The sequence below is a fragment of the Amphiprion ocellaris genome, chromosome 2, assembly GCF_022539595.1.
Source record: "Amphiprion ocellaris isolate individual 3 ecotype Okinawa chromosome 2, ASM2253959v1, whole genome shotgun sequence".
Lineage (NCBI taxonomy): Eukaryota > Metazoa > Chordata > Actinopteri > Pomacentridae > Amphiprion > Amphiprion ocellaris.
In genome coordinates this window covers 16,770,165-16,792,963 of record NC_072767.1, presented here as the reverse complement: position 1 = coordinate 16,792,963, position 22,799 = coordinate 16,770,165, and the positions used below count along the sequence as shown (strand labels likewise).

Genomic DNA, 22,799 nt, shown 5'->3' with positions numbered 1-22,799 from the left:
CAAATACACAACTGCTGCCATTAATCAGCCTCTTTTTATTCAACGTCTCTTCACAAATCCTTTCATCCTTAACCTGATGATTGCGTCAGTTCATCAAAGCTATCCGAGTATTTGTCCCAATAGGGTACGAAAAACAAAATATAAAACAACAAATGGAGAAATTTCAGGCTTCACAACTCTTCATAATACACTGATTTAAAATCAGGATTTAGAAAATTGCTTTTATTTTGTTGTTTTAATGCATTTGTGCTTTCAAATCTTATTCAGTTTTAATTATTAGTATTTTTGAAATTCTGTCCTTTATATGGCACAGTGACCTGTTCTTTAAAAGTACTGAATTGAATTGAATTGAATTGAATTGAATTGAACTGAATTGAATTGAATTGAATTGAATTGAATTGAATTGAATTGAATTGAATTGAATTGAATTGAATTGAATTGAATTGTATTGTATTTATACAGCATCAACTCACAACATAAGTCATCTCAGGGCACTTTACATACTAAGTTCAAAACTTTACAATGCTGTATCAGAGACAGAAACACAAAGATTCATTTGAGCAGCACTTGGTAACAGCTGGAAGAAAAACCTCAGCTGGAAGAAACCTCCAGCAGAACCAGACTCAAGGAAAGAGGCCATCTGTCTCGACAGGTTGGTGTGAGGGGAGAGGATTATATGAATATAATCATTATTAACATGATCTACTTTATTGACCTTGCAAGTCAAACAAAAAAAAAACAAAACATTTTTCAACTGTCCAGAATGGAAGTTAAGACAAGTTAAATGACTAATTACTCAAGTCTGCAGACTGAAGCAGCAGCCTAGATAGCAGACCCACAGTAATATATTATCTAATCATGTTTTTTGGGGGGGCAAAGTCAAAACAGACCAGTGTTTGTTTGTAGTCACGTCTCATTTCTGTGGTGATTCATCAAACCCACAGTGTGACCAATCTGTAATCAGTGACAATCAACTGAGGCAGCAACAGCAGCGACTGTCTTCTGACTGTCCTATCAGCAACTTCAAACTCACAACAAAACTGACCCGTACTCTTTACTACTTTGAGTTTCACATGGACCAGACGATTTGGGATGAATGACAGCTTTTTAGATAGTTTTGTGTGAGGAGGAACACTATAATTAAAATCTGTAAGCATTCAGTAGCTACAACACAAGAATAGTTTTGGGTTGATTGCAGTTTGAATGAAATATCTCTACATCTACTAAACACTTGGATAAAATCCTAAATACTTTTTGCTCACGTGACAAATGAGAACATTCTCCCTAAAAACATCAGATAAAAAAAGTTTCATTTTACTTTGACAATATAAATGAAGTGGAAAATGCTAACTTGCATCTGATGAGGTACTTAATGTTGATTATATCAGCTGGTTTCTGATTTAACAGCACTGAAATTCATCTCAGATCTTTGCATGTTTAAAAACTCAATGGAGGAAAAAAACATAAAGCTCAAAAGGGCTCACAGCTCATTCAGCGGTCTCACTGTGAAACTCTATATATTCGAGAGGGATAAATAACAACAAATTCTCAAAACAGAATAAATGCTTCTCAGTAGCCTTGACAGCGGGAAATAGATTAAATATTGTTCCAAATATCTAATTAATACCATAACTTGTTTAATTTAACTTCATAATACCTAAAATATATGACTGTCAGGGGTTAACCAAACTCTCCAGAGAGCGCAGACTGAATCATCCACGTCTCTTGAGGGTATTTTAATCAAAACACTGAACGTCCAACTGCTCCAGTGCAGCGGGTCAGAACGTGTCAGTCCTTTCCAGACGCTCTCTGCAACTTTTGTGTCTCTCAGGTCATCAGGTGTCTCTGGCTGCATGTCAGCAGGTGAGGCAGGAAGTAGGATGCCGTGCCGTCATCAGGTATCAGCTCCAAGAACTCTGCGGGGCTCATCTCCATGGCAACGACAACCAGCGTCTCTGTCGGCATGAAAACCAGTCAAATCAAACACAGGCACAATAAAGAACGGTTTTGTTTGGTGTATCTAGTTTCTCCATTAACCCTGATTAGAAATGATACATCAATTAAAAAGTGATTTGGTAAAGTGTAATGGAAGCTTATCATGAGTAAAGACACATTTAAAGTAATCCAATATAATGAACAAATTATATTGTTGCAACTCTATCATGACTTATGACATATTAAAGTGCTATTCAGTGTGTTCTATTAATATTTTATTATCTTTGAAACTCTTTCCTGAACAATGTTAAAGAGTCTATATTATGCACATCCACAGGTTTAGAATTACATTGTTTAAAAAACACATTATACTGTACATTACTGCAACTGCAATGCTCTGCTTTAGCTCCGGTCTCTTTTGAGGCTTCCCAGTTGGAATGTTCAGTCTTCTCTAATTGAATGAGACCAACATAGCGAGGCCAGAGTGGCTACACATCCTAACCACACATCTATGAACATTTCATAAGCGGCTCCAGAAAGGAAATAATTGGGGCTGCTCACTTTAGCATGAGGCTATGTCACAGGCCAGCAGCACATATGTTACATGGTGACATGGATAAGTAACAGAAGAAAAGCCTGACTTCAAATGAGGTCTTTCAGACAGGTTAGGAGCAGCGTTTTAGAATAACTCTCTTCAGTGTGGAGTTTGGGCTTTAGAAGTTTACAAACCTTTTACATGCAAGAAAGAGCTACATAGCACAATAAAAGATATTAGAAAGCACAATAAAGCCTCTTTAAAGGCTTTTAAAGTTACTGGTTGCTAGTATTGCACATTATCTATGACTTTTGTAATGCTTAATGCTGCTCTGTGGGGTCCATGTGAGTAAAATGAATAAAAATTGTCTTGTCTGTGCTTTGCATCATATTGCTTTGCCTTTTTACAGTGTTTGTACTGACTCTTCACGTTGTTGTCTTTTCACCTGTTGCCTTTATTTGATTAAGATTGTTGAATACTGACAAGAAATGCAGGGAGAGAGTTGAATCAAGGGAAATCACCGCTGTTCGGTGTGTATCCCGACCACCCGGTTACCTGATGCCCTGACACAATTTTGTCATTACTTGGATTTTTTGTAATATTGTATGTTTGTAACTGATCAGTTATAGTTTCTGCAAAGAAAATTTACACCAATAAAGTCTAAATGCTGTCTCAACACTTCCGTGAACTGAAAAGATTACAATCAGGAAGGAAAACAAGATGTTCCAGATATCTGGAATCCCGTAAGCAGTTTCCTTACGAGTAATTTATTAACACCTCCATGTTATTAAACTACAGATGTCATGACTTTGGAACTATCAATGGTAGTTAAGGCTCAGATTTATTTACGCTGAAACTGTTGTCAAACCTGTTTGACATTTTTGTTGGCAGTTAAAAGGAGCTAAATTATCAGTCTGGTCAATGCCAAGACAACAACTCACAGACATAAGATGCCATTTAACTGAACAGTAGCAAACTGCAGCCTGGAGAAAGTTCTCTGGTTTCTACCTTTGAGAGCAGCCAATAGGATGCTGTTTTCTGCAGCTGCTCTTGTCCGGTTACAAAGCTCTGGGAGCAGCTTCTGCCACCACAGCACCTGAAAATAATCAGCATGTCAACATGTAGGGGACAAAAAAAACTAAAAATACAGTCCTGGTACAGAGGAGGGGCAGTACAAACAAAGCAGATTCCACAGTTTAGGCCAGTACAAGTACACACCATGTTTTTGTCCTGTAGCTGGTGATTTGCGAAGGCTATGATGGCCTGAGGACATCTGTCCAGCAACTTCTCTATGCTGCTGCCATACTGCCCCCTTCTGGTGGCACAGAGGAGGTGCAGACTGAAGCCCCATAAGGTTTCCTCTGACAGACGCTCCAGCAGAGGCACCACGGAGCCAACAGACAGGGACGGGCCACACAGCAGAGACTGTTCACAGAGGTACAGGAAACATCAGAGGAAAATTACTGGACAATAGTAGCTCAAGGACAGACAGTGTAGAGTTTAAAAGAACAAAGAAGATAATCTTTATTTTACAGTTCCAAAAAGGTTGAATGCATAAGAAACAAGAAAAGCACTCAGAGAGCACAGTACTCCTCCAAGGCTGCTCAGTCGTATCATTTCCAACAGCTGAAATCTTGAAAAAATTTGTGGCAGGAATCACGGCACCACAGAATGTGTCCATTTAATATAGATGTACCCACAAACAAAATGACCTTGCGCTGAGCACAGGCTTGTGTTATGCATGTGTATGTTATGTACGGATACCAAATCGCGTGACCTAAATATGTAGCGGGCGGCAGGAATTGATGGGACTCGGAAACAATCCCACAATTTAATCAATTGTTTCTTGTATCATTTCCAATGGATAAGTCCCGATAAGTCTGCAACAGTTTGTGTGGAGGTTGTAGTCGGATCGCAATCGTGTGATCGTCAGCAGGCAGCTGACGTAGTGTTCGCTTGTATTCATAATTACAGTGACACCGTGCCACTATCTTGCAATGATACAGAAACCTTTAACAAATCCGTGGATTCAGACTATAAGCCACATTACTGCCAAAATCTAATCACTTGGTCCTTGTGTCATTTCTGACCTTTCATCCAAATCCGTTTGTCTGTTTTTGAGTAATGTTGCTAACAGACAAACAGACGCCGTTCATCACACAACTCCACCGTTTATTAAACACAAGCCGACACAATGCTCAGCAAAGCTGATTAGTTAGCAGACTGTAGCTATATGTTTCTGATATTACTGAGTCAGTTACTCTTTATTTGTGCTACTGTTCAGGCACAAGCCATCCATCTTTCCATGTTTAATTTATTTAAAATATGCTGTATATCCAAAAGCAAACCCCAGCCAGACAATGGTGAAACTCCTGATGTTTCACAAAGCCTTTATGTTCAGCTGTCAGCCTTATTTTGAACACAAATTCACCTTTTTGTCCTTCACTCCTTTCTTCACAGTAAGAGCTTGTCCCCATTGCAGCTAGGTGCTTATAAGTTTAGACACATCCTTTGCTAGACAGCAACAGCATGGAACCTTCATATTTATGTGAATTTTCGGACTGTTCGGCAACGTCTTCGTCATATCAAGGAACCGCTTCTCAGATAAACACTTTCTGTGCTGTTGGAATGGTTACAAAATCAAAGCCCATAACATTAAAAATACGCCTTCAACATAAAAGCTTGGAGGGAAGTCATTTTAACACTAGCAAAACAAAGGCTTGTCAAAAGTGATGAACTGATCAACAGACCTTTATAAGAGGAATTTACATGCAATTCAGTATCCATACATAACATGCACATGCATAACACATGCTTGTGCTCAGCGCAAGGTCATTTTTTATTAAAGAGTTCATGCGTCGGAAATGATACAAAGACTGAGCAGCCTTGGTGGAGTACTGTGCTCTCTGAGTGCTTTTCTATCTGTTACTGCCCTGATAATTTTCGAAAAATACTAAAACACACGCTTAATAAAAGCACACAATGTGTGATTTAATATAAGAAGATGTAAACTTGCTGTCATATCACTAAATCCTAGAAAAGATTATTTTGATTCTGTGCGCCTCAAATTAGTGGAGAATAAGAGATTTAGTGGAGGAGTGGAAAGAGACGTGAAGAAATACCTGCAGTTTGTGCAGCGCCTCCTGGTGCTGTGAGCTGGTGGTGTGAGCTGGACTGAGAACAGTGAGCCACGGGTACAGAGCGCCATAATGAGAGCACGAGCTGATCTGAAGCACACACAGGCATGTAACAATCTTAGTAGACGAGACTGATATCTGCATGTGCTGATTTCTGTACATCATCACATGCAAAATTTAAAAATGTAATTTTGTTTAGTAAATTATTCTTTCTCCAGCTGAAATTTTGAATCAACAAAAGATCAGTTGCAGTAAAGTGGCTGCATTTTACAATGGAATTATAAGTTTGCTTTTCTGTGAGGTCATGAAATAGAATATTCTCGACAGAACGAAGACAAACAAAACAACTTTACCAGATCGTCAGCGCTCTTCAGTGACTTGCGTTTTGGAGCTGCATGGGGGAGGCTGCTGTGTGTGTCTGAGTTTGTCAGCCGGTCGATGTAGACAGACGCCACCCGGAACAGAAGCTCCTGGATGATGGCGTCCTGTGAAGATGCCATGAGCATCGTCTCCCAGAAATCCACCTGTAGGCAGTTCTCACAGCCCAACTCCTAAACACACAGACACACTTATTGCTATTCTTTTATGTATATGAACACAACTGATATTAATACATCTTGCTCTAAATCATCTTGTAATGCTTTATTCTATTTCTAGGACACATAATCAACGGGACTAATGCATTGATTGTACTTCTGGCCTCCTGGCTGTGAAGCTGCAGGTGCCAGAGACATACGCAGACCTTGAATACGTGATCAGCCTGTTCCAGCAGAACTTTGTTGTTCTCATGTAAAGCCACCATGGCAGCCACCAGTAGGCCAGGTTGGGACTTTGCCAGCTGCTGAGCCAACGCTGTGGGACGGATGTGAGCGTGCCGATCTTCTCCTCCTCCTCCTTCAACGTGCAGCAGCAGCAACCTCGGCTCCTCGATGAACCCGTACACCAGCAGCATCTAAACACACACAGAACAAACCACTGATTTACCACTTCAAGTTAAACTCCTTGTTCTTCAGGTTGCTCTAAATGTCTTGTTAAAAAAAAAAAAGTTTTCTTCAGCTACAGAAAATATCAAAACATCTAAATATGTGCAGACAACATCACCTCTGGTGTCCAGTCCACCACAGATAAGGGCACACGGCTCTGAAGATCTTCATTTTTATGTCACTTTGGACAAAAGCAGCTACTAAATAAATACATGTAAATTTACAGTTATGCTATGTTATTTATTATATCATGGAGGAATTGACTGCAAAGCTGATTATAATTGAAGTTGAATTTCACAAGGAAAAATGCCTCTGTTGGAGCATTACTTCAAAAAAGTAAATTTCTAGATGCAGCTGTGCCATCCTAACATAAATTTATTGCAAACTTCAAGGTATCAAATGCTTTACTCTTTGTAAAATATATATATATGTATTCTTTTTTCTAAGCAACATTAACAAAATGAAGACAATTTTACACAAAAAAACAAAAAATAGCTTAGTTAGTTTAGTCAAATTTGCTTGATCCCTGGTGTGTCTGCATTACTATTGGTAATTACCTGGACTTTTACTGGAATGACTTCACTTGTGTCTCCCCTGCTAGAAGATTGCACAGGACCTTTAGTAGGTCACTTCGCAAATCAAAAACAAACCGTCCTAACCTCAGCGTGTCTCTCCATCAGCTGTGTGTACTGCGGCAGGTCACCCAAACGCAGCATCAAGGTTGCCATGGTGATCGTCAGTGGAACCGACACACACGTTGTATCCTCCAGATGTTGTAAAATCCGCAAGGTCCGGTCAGGACTGATGTTTATCATGGATGCGCTGGCACACACACTGATAAGCTGTGAGGGCTCTGATTGGCTGAAAATGTGAATGACCTCATCAGCTGCTTCCTGGAGAGACAGAATGTTTATGAGGTTGTTATTTTTTTGAGGTTCTATTGTATACATTATCATATATTAAGGTAACTAGCACTTGAGGAAGGGAAAATTAAACAAGGTCAGCTGATAAACTGCTTTAACTGGGTTCTCATCTCATCTCATCTCATATTAATGATTACCAAATGATGAAGATGATACTTTAATTAATGAATTAAATGTGTTGGTAAAAATGTATAGATTGTCTCATCGGCTTTCTTATGGTAACTTTTCAGTGTAAGTTAAGGAAAGGCCTTTTAAATTATTAAAACAGAAATGTAACCACATTAAGGGAGAACTTAGGACTCCTCTGTGTCTAGGCATTACACAAGCATCAAGTTAAGCTTGTATTTCTGTTCTTTTAAATTGCTGTTTTTTATGTACCTGACTGAGGTTTTGCTCCGTTTCTTCCAGCAGATAATGCCTGAGGTAGAACAGGAAGCCTGGACCGTAGGAGTGAGGGCTGCCTGGAAGTGGCCGGTTCCTGGAGATGACTTCGGTGACTGACAGACCAGACATCCTGTAGTACGGCAAAGTCAGGTGGCAGTCCTTCTGACTGCCCCTTAGAGAAGAGAAAATTACTAGTTTGTAGTTCTTAATAGAGGGCTGCACAGTGGCGTAGTGGTTAGCACTTTCGCCTTGCAGCAAGAAGGTCCCTGGTTCGCGTCCCGGCTTTCCCGGGATCTTTCTGCATGGAGTTTGCATGTTCTCCCTGTGCATGCGTGGGTTCTCTCCGGGTACTCCGGCTTCCTCCCACAGTCCAAAAATATGCTGAGGTTAATTGATTATTCTAAATTGCCCGTAGGTGTGAATGTGAGAGTGCTTGTTTGTCTTTGTATGTGGCCCTGCGACAGACTGGCGACCTGTCCAGGGTGTCCCCTGCCTTCGCCCGAGTCAGCTGGGATAGGCTCCAGCACCCCCCCGCGACCCTAGTGAGGATTAAGCGGTGTATAGATAATGGATGGATGGATAGTTCTTAATAGAGAAGAAAAGACAGAAAATTGCCAAAAAATATGTAATGATAAACACAATTTAAAGCTAATTTAAGTATGTGAAAGAGTAAAAATCCCTTGATTGAATGCTTTTAAACCTCACTTAGCAATGTTACTACTAAGTGAAAATGTGCACAAACTAATAAACTTCAAGGGCTGAAACAAAAGAAACTAAAATATATAAAGCAAAGGTTCAGCTCTCATGTTAAAGTTCCTGTATGTGACAGAACCCCAGGACTCAGGACCTTCATCTCAGACAAAAACAATCGTGACCACCTTCCCCATTCGTTCACATTTCATTCACAGCTCGGAAGGTATAGTACACGAGAGCCTACAAAAAGTAATCCAGCCACGACCACTGACTGATGTAACATTGTAAAATACATTGAATGGGCCTACCCAGTTGGTGTTACTTCATGTGTCTCTACTTCACTCCCCTCATGTCTGTTCCAGTCCATGTGTGTCTGTTTGCAAACATCGTCAGACCAACGGTTTGACCCATGGTTGGAAACAGACACACAAAGACCAGAGTGGAAAAGTCACAGGCGTCAAAGAGGAGCAGACAGTAGCCTCAAAACAACATCAGAGACTCTCACACTGAATCAAACAACTATATCTAAATAAGGTAAATAACATAAATAAAATACTTGGTTTTAATGACTTGGTTTGTGGGGCACCGGCTGAACGTTCAGGACTCTCGGTTTCCTACGTGGTGTGGGAGGTCACTCTTGTGTATAAATGCAAGGAGGCCCAACAGTTTCAAAGGGAGGGAATCACATGCACTAACAGGCATGCATGGCCGGGTCGGCTACCACAACAGAAACTCAGATGACAATTCACACAGTGGGAGCGTGACTTTATTCTCTGCTCATAATGCTATTACTCCATCATATCTTATCTGCAGCAGAGAGTTGTTTTCTGCTATATTAATGCTAAATTGATGTTAAAAATCTCATGTATACCATCTTTAAGGACTAAAGGGTAAAATAATTTAAGGTATATTTAGGCAAGACTTGAGGCATCAATTTCCAATTAACCCTTTAACATCCTCACCAAGAAAAAGGCAATGAAAAAAATATTTCTTTATATTTCTTATGTCTTTGGGGCACTAATAACGTTTTTTTTTTATGAAGAGACCCAGCGGTTTTTGAAATATTGACCTCTACCAAACAGTTGAGAAAAATTATTTGACCCTTTCAAATCTTTTTTTTTTTTTACATTTCAAATGACACAGTTGTGTTCAGCAACTCTTTAGGCACTATGTCAAAAGTATTACTTTACCTTTGAAAATCACAGCAAACAGCAAACAGAGGCCTTATGTGAGGAGTGATTTTGCTCGTGCTAACTTCCTGTGAGCAGACTAACTTGCTCTGCATGCCATTTCAAAACACAGTGACATCTACTGGACATTTTTTTTTTTACTATAATGTACCTCAACTGAGTGGTAGAGATGGCTGAAATAGGTGGAATTAAGTAAAACATATTTTTCAATAAGACATAGTGAGTCAAAATGTGCTCTACCAAATGGTTGAGCAGAATGTTATAGGGTTAAGCAAGTTAATATTAATATAGCATCCAAAATAGAGGGAACAGAGGCTTTTATTTGTCAGTGTGTAAGTCCAACAAAATTCGTGTGGAATTGCTTGCAGTCAGCGGCAGTTTGAATTTGGCTGTAAGGTGTGATGGAGGCAACAGCTCTGGGGATGAAGCTGTTCTGCAGTCTGCTGGTTCTATGGTTCTAATATTAAGGGTTGTGTGCAAACAGTTTGACATCGTGATGGTTTCTATAGGTGTTTTTAAGTTAGCTGTGTTTGCGTTTTACCTGCTGAAGCAGTCTCCTAGCTGGGCGCAGTTCTGCCTGACTGCCTCCTCCAGTTCTTGTCCGTCTGTCTGCACAGATGCTGTAGGGTCATGGTTCTGTTGCTGTCTTGACTTTTGGAGTACGGAGGCCCGGAGGAGGAGGTGAGCCTCGCTGAGGAGGTGCCGAAGACTTTGGGCCTGTGGACTGGTCTCTGCATAGCGCTGACTGTATTCAACCTTACACAAAGAGACACACAAGTCATGCACAGATAAGCATAAGCACCTGAGAGATCAGAAATTGGCATCTTGTACAATGTTTCCATGAGATGGCAAATGTATTTTATGCACTGGCTAAAAGTAGTTTATATTTATCGCTAACAATTCTGCAAAAAAACAATGTAAGAAATACATAATAGTTACAACAGAAGTAGATTTTTTGCACAGCAGTTATTTAAGTGATTGGGTCACTGTTACCATCTCCTGGTAGAGAGTGAGGGGGGAGACGGTGTCGACAACATAGATGTTCCATCCGTGTCCTGCCTTGCTGGTTTCTTTGGGAGCAGAGATCGTCCACTTCCTGCTCCTGAGGTCAAAAGTTACAAAGAGTGGTAACAAGAAGAAAAATCTGACAGAGGAATTAGCTAAACTTATGGCCACAGATTTATGCTGTTATCACTAGTTCCTTGAACTGCCAGTAACTAATGACATATATTCATTGCATAACAGGTAACTACCAGTTATTCCACCTTAAATTACACTGCACATGCTTTAGACACTGCTCAACCAGAGAGGAGGCTGTACACTGATGGTGGGTACTAAAGTATCTGCATCACACTAACCCTTTTAGCAAAGAACAGCCTCGTAGATATTACACCGAGTAACACATCAGCTGTGGATTACTAAAAAGTAGTGCTATATTTAGTTACATTTCACATGACAAAACAAACAGTTAGTGAACTGTTAGTGAACACGCTAACAGGTGACCACGGGCTCCCATTGGTTATGTGATGGTCCTTGAACAAGGCTAATGTGGTTGTTCTTGTATTTGGCCTCAGACTGCATACTGAAGGGACATCCACCTGTATGCAACATCGCATTATTTATTATCTACATTAACTTTTTAGAACACGACGAAAAATCTATTTAAATTTGTGTGTGTGTTTGCAGGAGGAAACCCGGAGCATGTCAAATAAAGATGGATCAGGTGAGTAAAAGCCAAAACAGATCTTTTTATTTGAATCCAAATGTGATTAGTTTGTAACAAAAAGGTACACACACCGAGGGCGGTTAGGCAGGTTATGGTTGGCTAGGTTTAGGAGCTAAAACAGGAAGTGTTGACTCTTTTAGACCAAGCTGCAAAGTCACACAGAAAATTGGGTAATCGATTAACTTTAACAGCAATCATTGGCTGGTTTAGGGTTTCTGCCTGTTGGAATGTGATTTCTCAGCTTCTGGACAAGAGCTAAAGCCATAATGGCAAAGGATGCTCTGAGAATCTCTCCTGATTTGGGTACGGATGAGTGTGATTTGTACAAACTGTCACACTACAGTTTCAATCCTGTATTAGATGTGCTGCAAATTGTGTATTCTAAACTGCAGCTTTTGTGATTTGCTAATTGCAGTTTCAAATTGCTATTTTGATTTGAAATGGTTAAATTGTTCAGTCATAGACAAGGTGAATTTGATTAAAAATAACAATTTTGGGTGCACTTGCATGTTTCACCTTATTTAATTTTTAAAACTAATAATTGGTAGAGAGATTTGAATGCTATCGAATGTAATCAAAAAGCAAAGATTCTTACCTTGTAGCTTGTAAATTTCTAATATTTACATTTAACTTTTATATGATTTGACATTCCTCATGTTCTATAGTAACATCAGAAGCCAAGATTATAACTAGGAGTGCTTGGTGTGCAATAATATTTAGGTGGGTAGTAAAGTAACGCCCACATGAATGGCAGGATCCAAAGTGTCAAAGCAGAACTTCACACATTGTAACTAGATGATCAATGTTATTCACTTCACTTCACTGTTAGGTTGCATCAAGCATTATTGGTTTTACTGCCACACAATCTGCTTTAGTGGACACAAAGAAAAATCATTTTGTTCTCTGAAATAAAACTCAAACTGTCAAAGTTTTCCTTCAAAATACGGTCTGATGTAAGGATTCGGTTAATAAACGTGAGTTGGCGTTGCAGCTTGACCTGAAAGTGACAACAAAGACTGGGGGAGGATGGCTGGGTTTGTCTTACAGTAAGGGCCGTGACAGAAGATTCTCCAGAGCTGGGGTGGTTGTGGGATCGAGTCCCACCGCCAGGAAAATACCAGTCAGCGTGGTGTGTTCTTTCAACTCGCTAAAATAACAACACACACAGTAAGCGAGTTCATAAATGCAGATATATGTCGGTGTACATCACCAGTGCTGAGAAATCCCTCTTTAGAGCACTGTGGTACCTGCAGGGAGGGACGTCTTGTCATATCTGATGAAAGTGAGATGTGTATGATCTATACAGGATTAACATTGTGTGTGGGTGTGTATTTAACTCTGTGTATTTTATGTGTTCAACTTACAGGCCTCTGCGCTGTGTGCTGCGTTCGGTCTCCTCCGGTGTCTCTGTGTCTGCGGTGGACAGCAGGATAACATGGCGGCCATAGACGCACACCGACCTCAGACCAATAAATAACTGCATCCTGAGCGCACACACCTCCAGGTTGCTGGGTGGACAAGCCTTTCAAACACACACATAACTGAGAAACTGAACTGTGTGCCTGCCAGCTTATAAACAGACATGATGTAGTATGTGATAAAAAGTTTACGACATAAATCAGTGCACCTAATGTCAAGCTGCCCCAAATGATTTTCAGGCCACTAGGGGGCAGAGGATCAACAGAAATGTGACTGATGTGGGCACTGAGACTTAACAGTAAGTGTGTTGCACCAAAAAAAAGCCACAAGAGGCTGCAAAACAGAAGCTTCTAAGGTCAGGAATCACTAGTAAGGGTTCAGGCTCATACCTTCATGGTAGTGTCAATGTAAGGGTCTTCAATCCTGGCTGCTACTGCTGAACAACGTACTGTGAAACACTGCAGTGCACTCCTAACAGACACACACAGCAACACACATAGTTAAATCCACACAGAACCGTCTAAACCATGGTAGTAAGAAACAAGGACCCATGAGGAGTGAACACAAATGGATAAAATCACACACTAATTGTGGCTTATCTTAGCATTTAATCAAAATTGCAAAATCGTGAATCGAGAGTGGTTTCTGAAATTTGATGAAAAAAAGAATATTTCTGAAATTTAACTCAAACGGTTCGCCATGATTTAGAGGTCAGGATTGTGTGAATTTAAAATTGTGTCTAGGTGGATTGGTTATTTGATTTGATTTCAAATTCTCATCAGTCCGACACTCACTGGTGTTACTTTCATAGAAGGAAAGCTCTACAACAGCTACTTTCCAGGACTATTTCAGTATATTTGGTAGTTCTAACTTACTAGATGTTTACTCAGGGGCAGCTCCAGACTTACTGACACCACATGAAGGTAGCCGTGTTCAAACAGATGATCAAAAAGTCTGGTGTACATTTTGCAAACGGCAGTTTGTATATCACAGCTCAACATCCAGCCATCATCTAAAAACATCAGCTAGCTTCTCTGCGTTGTTGTGATGACCCTTGAGGTCATCTTGGAGGTGACTCTTGTAGTTCATTTCTATTGGTTCTGTGAGTGGCTGTTTGGTGTATTCAGGGGACGACGACGACAAGATATTCGGATATTCGGGTCCAGCCCTACAAATTTCTATTTAAAATGATTTAATATGATGAACAGAATAGCTTTTAATCTTTATAAATAATCTATCTCAGCTAAAAAGGCCAGCAGATAGAGTGCACTCAGTTCATCTAAACATAATAGAGTAGGTAGAATTTCAGTCCACCAAGATTTTCTTGGGGTGATTATAGCCTAAGAAATGACAGATAATGTGTATTCTTCAGTATTACAAAGCTGCCGAAACGTCAGATGTTTCTTGAGGACAACTTCCAGTGCAATTTCCTGGGTTTCACTAAAGATTAACTGATTTCTGAATCCCTTCAGGACAAAAGACTTACTTTGTTATGACATGCAACAGATGGTCTGTTAGCACCGCCTCCAGGACCTTCTCTGGATATTGATAGGCTGAGAGCAGCTCGACTCCGCCCTTTAGACTGTACAGGTAGCCGGCGTTGGGGAGAGAGAAGAAGCAGAACACACACGCTGGTTCATCCAGAGTCGCTGACTGGTTGCCTGGAGGGAGAGAGAGATACAGTGGAAAGAAAGTCCTTCAAAAATAGAGTTTTGGTGAGCAGACAATGATGCTCACACAACACAGACATATTTTATAACATTACTAAAATGCATTTAGTTTGTAGCTATTATTAAAAAAAACAAGGACAAAATTTCTTCTGATTTCAATAGAGATTACTAATGAGTGACGTTTTATTCATTCCAGTCCAGAAACCTGCATCGGCAGCTTCATGCAACAAGCACTGATAATGATCCATCTGTCTGTGTCTCGTGTGTCACTCACTGGTGAACAGTGGGTAGAGCTGCAGGGAGTGGAGGTGTGTCTCCTCCACACTACAGCCTTGGAAGAACTCTGGAGAAAAACGCCTGCGGAATGACACCGTTTCAATGTACCTCAACAGACAAAAACAATCCTCACTATGATTGCTAGAAATAAAACACAAAAGTGCATGCATACCTGAAAAGTATGTAGGACAGTGAATATTGTCCCCTGTCCTCCAGCCCGGTCTTTTCAATGCTGACGGGGATGTCGCAGTCTTTGGCTCGGTCACCGAGCAACTCCACGTGTCTCGGAATGAGCAGAAAGTCGATCTCGTCTTCGAGATAATCTGCGGCACGCACACAGACACACAACATCACAAATGAATCACACTGAAACTAGCTCACACTTGGGCGTAAACACTGTCATGTTCAGCTGAGGGATTGTTTTTTGTACTTTTTGCTGCACAAACAAGTAACATAAAAATTCCAAAACAGACTGTGAGGAACAGAAAGAACTGAAATGTATTGCTTGGTGAAGTTTTCTTAGCCTTGTTGGAAATTGCTAATGAAACTTACAAGAATCCCTCATCACCAGCTGCAATACAAAAATCATCAAGGTCTCTCTAGGAAGCCAAACTTTTATATACAAGAAGCGATGATGTCAGTAGCTGCTTACGCTTCTATCAATCTTTGCATTACAGTGCACAAATGTTTCAACACATCACACTCAGCAGTGGTAATTCCTGGTGAACCCTCAGCTCTGATGACGAGTCATCCCTTCGCCCCAAAACTGTACTTTTTGCATCAGCAACAAAGATGGCACCAAGCATTAGAGAGGACAACAAACACTGTCTTGTGTGTTCTCACTGCTTTTATTTGTGTCTGATGATTCTTCTGGAGCTTTCATTTCAAACATTGCTTCCAATTTCAGTACGAGAACTTCCAGCTCTGCCTGCACGGCCACATATCCTCCACATAGCGCCACCTGGAGGGAGACAACAAACATGAGGGTTGTGAAAGCATACTTCATACTACAGGCTTAGCAGAGTTTAAATTGCTGATCAGTGAAATATTTCAAGTAAAAAATGGGTTATATTTATTGTTGCGACTACATAAACTCAACAAAGCAGTTGGATTATGGACTATACCTACTAGGCCTCATGAACATACTCATTAGGAAAAAAAACAAATACCTAAACAGCGAGTGTAGGTGTTACTTAGTGACACAACTGTGTACAGTAACTGGTAAACAGACTGAACTAGGAAGAAAATACAGCAAAAAGGAAAAGTAAAGATTCTGTTAAAATCACCTGTCTTGGCGTGATTCTTGGAAGATGCAGGATGACGGAGCGTTCAAAATCCAGGACAGAAAGATTAGAGTTAGAACTTGCAGTCTGACCTTTGATTAGAAAACAGGAGAGGTGCTTTTAGTCAGAGAAGAAAACCACTGAATAATCAGCAATATTTTTTCTTTCATCACAACCACTTTCGTCCCTCATCACAAGTTCTACAGAATATTCATTGTTTACGGTCGATATGTTAAACATGATAGTCGGTAAAAAGCTCCAATGATCAGTGAGAAACAGCTTCTGCAGTAAGATATAATAAGTAAGTTACCTTAGGGAGCCAAGTTTGTTCAGCAGTCTTAATTCACAGCTAATGGAGATTATTTTCTATCCGAGGACTCGTATAATGCAGAATTTCTGCACAAACTGCATTTAGACGGTGCATTATGAAGCATCCTGCTCCATATTTCATAACATCCTTGCTTGCATATGCTAACTGCAACGCTTCATTCCAGTTTATACAGAGTGATGGTTTAAAATTAGCTTTTGCCTGAAGATGTGCCACTATTCACAACTATGTGTTAGTCTCCTTTAGTTACCTTGACTCTGACTGCAGCTCTGCTGAGTGTTCGATGAGGGGCTCTGAGGGTTCTGCTGACTCTGATTCTGCAGAGACACAAACATTAACCACTGCAACATAGTGAATCAATCAGTTTATGTAGAGTGGTTAATTGAGAATGACAACCAATGAGACATCATTTGATATATTGATAGTTTTGAAGTGCTAAAGACATTAATATGAGCCAAACTGCAGCTTTAACATAAGTGATACTTTAGTGGTGAGCAAAGAGGTTTCAACATAATGTCTGGACGAATAGAACTATCACAGAAGATCTCCTTTTGTAGTACACTTGCTTTTCTTCCCTCCAAACTACTTGTTCTGTCCTGGAAAAGATGTATAGATGCTATTAAATTGTAAAACTTAAATGAAGACAGATGACATAGAATCCACCTAGTAGATAAACTTTGATCAGTAGTTGGATTCTTACCAGGTTCTGCTGGTTTTGTCTCCTCAAGGTAAACAGAACCAGAGTGTTCTGACAGCCGACCAGAAGGTCTCCTGTCACTGAGCAACAAGACACAGCAACGGGACGCTCCGACAGAGGGATCTCAATGATCTCCATCTGCACTCCGCCCCACACAGACGCTCCACGCAGCAAGTGGCCCAACAAACGCACCCCGACACGAGCCTTCTCCTCGGCCTGAATGAGAGCAAGAAGGGAATCATTAAAATACACAGATAATAAATGTCAAGGGAAGCAAAGGTAGAGATTATTGCAAGGTATACAGAGTACTACAGAACCTCACATACATCCAGAACAAATATTACCACTTATCTAAAGTAACAGTTTCAAATTTATTCACTTAGTGAGAAACTTGTTTTTTCCTGATCTCAGTATAATTCTTGTTTGTGAAGTTTTCTTCCAATTAGACACTAACACAGGCAACAGGTGCGGGTACACTCCTTGCTGTTGGTTAAATGAGCTGCAAAACTGCTGTTCAGGAAAACTATGGCGTATATTTTTCCAAGGTCACCCATCTTTATACTATGAATATGGTTTGTAACTACAATCACAACTGAATGAAACAACATTCATCTAGGCGTATAAATACAGTGGAACAGTTCAGAATGATCTCCCCTCTCTCCAGCGAAAAACATGGTGAAAACAATGGTGGCATTTCTTTTACTTGGAAATATCTTCTCATTTTTAACTCTGAAAAGCTGCTTGTTTTTTTGCCACAGTACGTGCAAACATACAACACTATACAGTCAACTGACCACCTCTAGTGCTTCCTATGCTAGAGAAATGGACTGGATACCAAATACAGTGGAAGCTATAATGAAATGTCTATCTTAGTTTGAGCAGTTTACTTGTAAATGCTACGGCTTAACAAGTGAGTGCAACAAATAAATTTAGACATCTATCTAAAGTCTTACTACTGCTTAGATGTAAGCCACTGTCAAAGCGTATCTTTGTGAAGAGTAGCAATCAAGGGCATTACATTTGTAGAGAATTTGTTTTCTAGTTTAAACTGATAATACACACACACACACACACACACACACACACACACACACACATATATGTATATGTATATGTGTGTGTGTGTGTATATATATATATATATATATTCTTGATATAATGATTAAATATCTTTATCTCAAAACATAACAAAAAGAGACAATAGAATAGATGTGCTACATTTCATGGCAATGCAACAAATATACATAAATGAGCATTTGTGAGGAAGCTCTGGGAGTCTTTGTGTACCTGGTAGCGCCAGTTGGTGTAGGCTCTCAGGTAGGTGGCGCTGTTCTTTTCTTCAATGGTCACCAGGTAGTCTCCTGGAAGTATAGAAGGAGAGAGGAGGCAACGAGGTAAGGCAAGATGTTAGAATGATTAATTGTTAGGATTTATTTGTTTAAGGTACTACTAACTGAACACTGAAATTGGTATTACATATGAGTGTTACAATATCGATAATAATAACCATTTAATGTGCAATAAATGCATGAGTTGTGCTTGACTTTTAAAAGGGAAGAGATGGAGCTCAGCACTAACTCCAAGCTCTGAAGGACACAGACAGGTCAGGCTGGAAAGTTACAGCTGCTTACAAAAAATGTTTCTTCTTCTACACATGCACACACACTAACAAAGATAGAGTTTTGGCTTTGATACACAGCACATTCCTATTTCCTTATAGTGTAACAACTAATTTTACTGAAACTGCTAACTCAAGGTTGTTTGAGGGAGAAAACCATAAAAATCCTCCCTAAGGGACACCTGCATCCTCCCTATGAGATACCACTAAAGGCTGTATCACATCTCAGCTAACAAGGGAATAATACTAACTGGTAGAAAGTGGGAAAAAGTTTGGAGGAGGGTTCTTTTTACAGGGTGCGGCTCCTGGGGATTGGATGAATCATGTGCCAAGAGATATGGACATATCTGTGCACCAACTAATGGGAGAACTAAGTCTAAACCACGGTTCATCCCCACCTTTAGCCAATCACATTTCAATATTTGAATTATATGTTTGTGTTTTATAACTAATCACATTTCACCACACTGAATAAAATGTTCTGTTCATATCAGACTTTATCCTTTTCTGGGAGGCTGTTCCAAACAGAAAAGGTCCTTGTACAAGATTCTTTTGAGACGCTGATATTTAGAAAATAAACAGCTTAATTGGAGAGAAGTAATTTGTCTTCTATCACAAAAAACGAGCACGCTCAACATAATCCATCTCTTTTCTCTCTCCAGTTCTAATCACTATCAGCTGCTTTGTTCACAAATAACAGACAGGAAACAAAAAGGCCTCTAAAAGTGAAGATCAATTTTAGTTTCTGTACCAGAGGAAGACAGGAAATGTCTTTACCTATTTTACTATGCTGGATGCTCCTCACAGTGCCCATGGTGGCAAAGCGACAGATGAGTGGACAGCCCTCCTTCTCCAGGCTGTAGGCCTCCACCTTGGTTCATTTCAACACAACACAACACAGTCAGTGTCCCACAGATACGCTTCATCTACAACAAGAATACCACCTAATAATTAGGAGGCTGAATGCTTTGATTTTTACAAATGCAACTTTTCTAAATATTTGTCCCATCTCATGGATCACGATTTCTGTCCAACTTCAAGTGTAGTTGTGCATCTCTCTTAAGTCAAAGAGCCAAAGTCATTCATGTATTGCAGAAATGCATATTTTTAAAATGCCGTGTTTAACACTGACAAGTTGCACAGCTGCTGATTTTATTCTCAGAATATAGATATTCCAGCCTCCTATCATCCACACATTACTGTTTAACTGCATATTTAGACAGGAAGACAAAATATCTACTAAGACAGCAATACCAGTACATTTCAACAAAAGAATGTCTGTCATTTTAACAGTCTATTGGGGATGCGGCTACAACAAGGTCACTAATTGATGTTTTACTGCTGACAGGTACAAAGATGCAAAAAAAAAATTAAAAATTAAATTCATTACTGGAAAGATGTGTGTCCAGCTAAATGGAGAATATATGAACAAAGAATAACCATGTAAGACCCAAACGTTTAAAAAGAGAGCAAAAAATAATATATAGAATTGAAAAAATAAAACTGATGTATTTTTGCAACAGTCTTACAGGGTTAAAATAGTGCAGATATTGGTGTAAAAGTAGGTTTATTTTAAGGTAACCTTGCATCCTCCAGTTGCCACTACAAACAGGACTCCACATCCACAGCAGACCAGCCCGGGTTCCTGCTCCACCTGAGCCACACAGGAAGAGCAATTAAGACTACTGCTAAATTATAAATGATGAATATTGCCCATGCAATAAAAATGATCATGCACTGGAGGTATTTCAACCAGGCTTCATGTACCTGTACGATCTGCTGGGAGGCAAAAGGATGGCAGTTGTAGACGTGCACCATGTTTGGTCCTCCTGCTGTAGACGATATTCAGCCCAGAGTGCTTCACTGAGGCTTCCTCTTCGCTCCACTTCTCTCCACCCCTTTATCTATATTTCTTGGAGGCTTTGTCCATCAGGATAGATACAGGAAAACCACTGCAGGAAAATCCCACTGCAAAACAGTTTGAAATTATCCAATCTCATACCAAATCATGGACACTTTCTGTAGGTTTGGATAGTTCATAATTGAGGACTGACATATGGGAAGTTTTCTTACTCGTCTTTTGTGGTTTATAGCAGTGTAGGAAGTTAGATTTATCTGCATGTGTATCTATTACATGTGAAATGTGTGATACCATTACATGCACGTTTAAATATTAATTCACATATAATTACATGCAATTTTTGGGGAATTTTACACAAGAAATATCACGTTTCTGACACATGAATTTTGTATGTAAGGTAATATTGGTGGACATTTCTGCGTGCTTCAATTATAATAAAACTGAATTTTGTTGGTGATGCTTTCTATGTTTTGAATAAAGTTACATTGTTGAAAAGTTTCCAGAAACTTCCAAGTGATAATCCACTTTAAGACGTGTTCAAAAGGATTATTTCTTTGGTAGAAAGCCGTTTCAATGAAAATTATTAATTGGAAAACCGTCTGCAGTCTTCAAAGAGCTTCACAATTCGACTTTCTTTAGTAAAATGACCGAATAATTAATCATAGTATCACTTCATTTTTAGTCTTTGTCCAGAGAAAGACAGTCCAAACTTTGTTGTGACTTTTTAGAATCACAAAATCAAACCAAAAGTATTCAAACAAAATGTTGAAAGCAAAAGGCGTGTGAAAAGCTACCACCTAACCACAGTGTCTCAGTCAGTACTTCAGAGCTGAATCGGGGCTGTGGTGTCTCTAATCGATATCACATGCCGCAGTCTTGTGAGCAGCAGCAGCAGCTCCGCTTGTTTTACTTCAAATCACCTCATTTCACCGCCTGTTTGTTCACATTCTACTTCCTGCGGTTGAGTGTTTACAGAAGATAAGTAGTGTTCAAAGTAAATTACCTCCTTTGCTGCCAAATCTTCAGTTTCTCTTCTTGTCCTACTCCAGCGTCACAGCTGCAGTTTATTGATTTCACGATGGAAAGGAGGAAGTGAACCGTCAACCACAACATCACAGTGCCCGCCCCCTCTCGATTCTAATTGGCTTCGGAGCCTTCTTGTATTGCGTTCGACGTTCTCATTGGCTATCGAGCTGTCATAAATTGAAGGGTGGATCTGTTATTTTCACTTTTCTCGTTTGTAATTTTATTTTATTAGGGTCCGAGCACCGAATGGTGCGAAGACCCTATTGGAATGCAAGGAATTATTATTTAGGTTTTTTTTTTTTTTTTTTTTTTTAACCATTTTAAACATGAATTCAACAATGAGTGATTTTGAAATCAAAAGCTGCAGATGTGGGGTATAAATATATAGATATACTTTATACAGGGTATATGCAGGAGAAGCAATATTAATCCGTTTTATCATAGTGTATGACAATAACCTGATTGTTGTCAGAAAATCTATATATAAATCACTTTTAAAAAGACTGATAGAAAAGAGCATTATTAGGTGGAAATGGAGAAAATTATCACAAGGAAAATATCACAAGAGAATACATTATATGCCTAGTCTCTAATAACAATGGTCTCACTGTTTGATGTTTTTTGTAAACAAAACAAAACAAAATGTTGACTTCCATAATGTTAACGGTTCTGTCTGTATTGTTTGTCTGTTCTCCATCTGCTATCCTGCAATCACTCTCCCCCCAATCCTCACTCTCCTCACCCCAACCAGTCGAGGCAGATGGCTGCTGTCCTGAGCCTGGTTCTGCCAGGTTTTTCTTTCCCCTCTCCGTTGAAGGTTTTGCCTTTTAGTTCCTTCCCACTGTTGCTGACTGCTTGCTCATATGGAATCCAAAGGGAACTTTAAATTAAATCAGATTAAATTAGAGTAAATAATTTTTTTGCTCACTCGAAGCCAGGATCACAAGATGTTAACACTGATATATTATCATATACAGTCGAATGCAAACTACTTGACTAAAGACACACAAAATAACCCAAAAATAATACCAGAAATAATATTCATATTTTGAGAAAGTTCATGAAAGTAGGTCAATTTCAGATGCATCACTGTATTTGTCATTCAGTCTGTGAAA

General features: G+C 39.6%; 1 protein-coding gene across 2 annotated transcripts; it reads right to left on the bottom strand.

Moving 5' to 3' along the window:
- Positions 1–15: 15 nt before the first annotated feature.
- On the bottom strand, positions 16–22,049 carry hps3 (HPS3 biogenesis of lysosomal organelles complex 2 subunit 1). Of its 2 annotated transcripts, XM_035949822.2 has the most exons (25): positions 21,662–22,049; positions 20,565–20,765; positions 20,380–20,451; positions 19,575–19,668; positions 18,467–18,540; positions 17,183–17,395; positions 16,733–16,799; positions 16,158–16,246; positions 15,715–15,832; positions 15,044–15,194; positions 14,870–14,952; positions 14,412–14,586; positions 13,315–13,396; positions 12,871–13,028; positions 12,552–12,653; positions 10,774–10,882; positions 10,322–10,536; positions 7,892–8,069; positions 7,250–7,483; positions 6,350–6,559; positions 5,961–6,158; positions 5,593–5,697; positions 3,689–3,895; positions 3,479–3,566; positions 16–1,955 (listed from the first exon to the last, which is right to left on the bottom strand). In XM_035949822.2, the coding sequence occupies exons 2-25, from the start codon at positions 20,613–20,615 to the stop codon at positions 1,828–1,830; spliced, it is 3,201 nt and encodes a 1,066-aa protein (XP_035805715.2). In that variant the 5' UTR covers positions 20,616–20,765; positions 21,662–22,049; the 3' UTR covers positions 16–1,827. The 2 variants fall into 2 exon arrangements, with proteins under 2 accessions (XP_035805715.2, XP_023129676.2); XM_023273908.3 differs by lacking the exon at positions 12,552–12,653 and having other exon boundaries at positions 21,662–22,047.
- Positions 22,050–22,799: the final 750 nt, after the last annotated feature.

Bases quoted from the DNA above. Each gene is read 5' to 3' on its own strand.
- hps3 (XM_035949822.2), bottom strand. From the start codon at position 20,615: ATGGTGCACGTCTACAACTGCCATCCTTTTGCCTCCCAGCAGATCGTA. The intron at 15,833-16,157 runs GTGATTTTAACA...GTCTCCCTCCAG, and splicing joins CAAGAATCACGCCAAGACAG to GTGGCGCTATGTGGAGGATA. The intron at 15,195-15,714 runs GTGAGAACACAC...TGCGTGCCGCAG, and splicing joins ATCAGACACAAATAAAAGCA to ATTATCTCGAAGACGAGATC.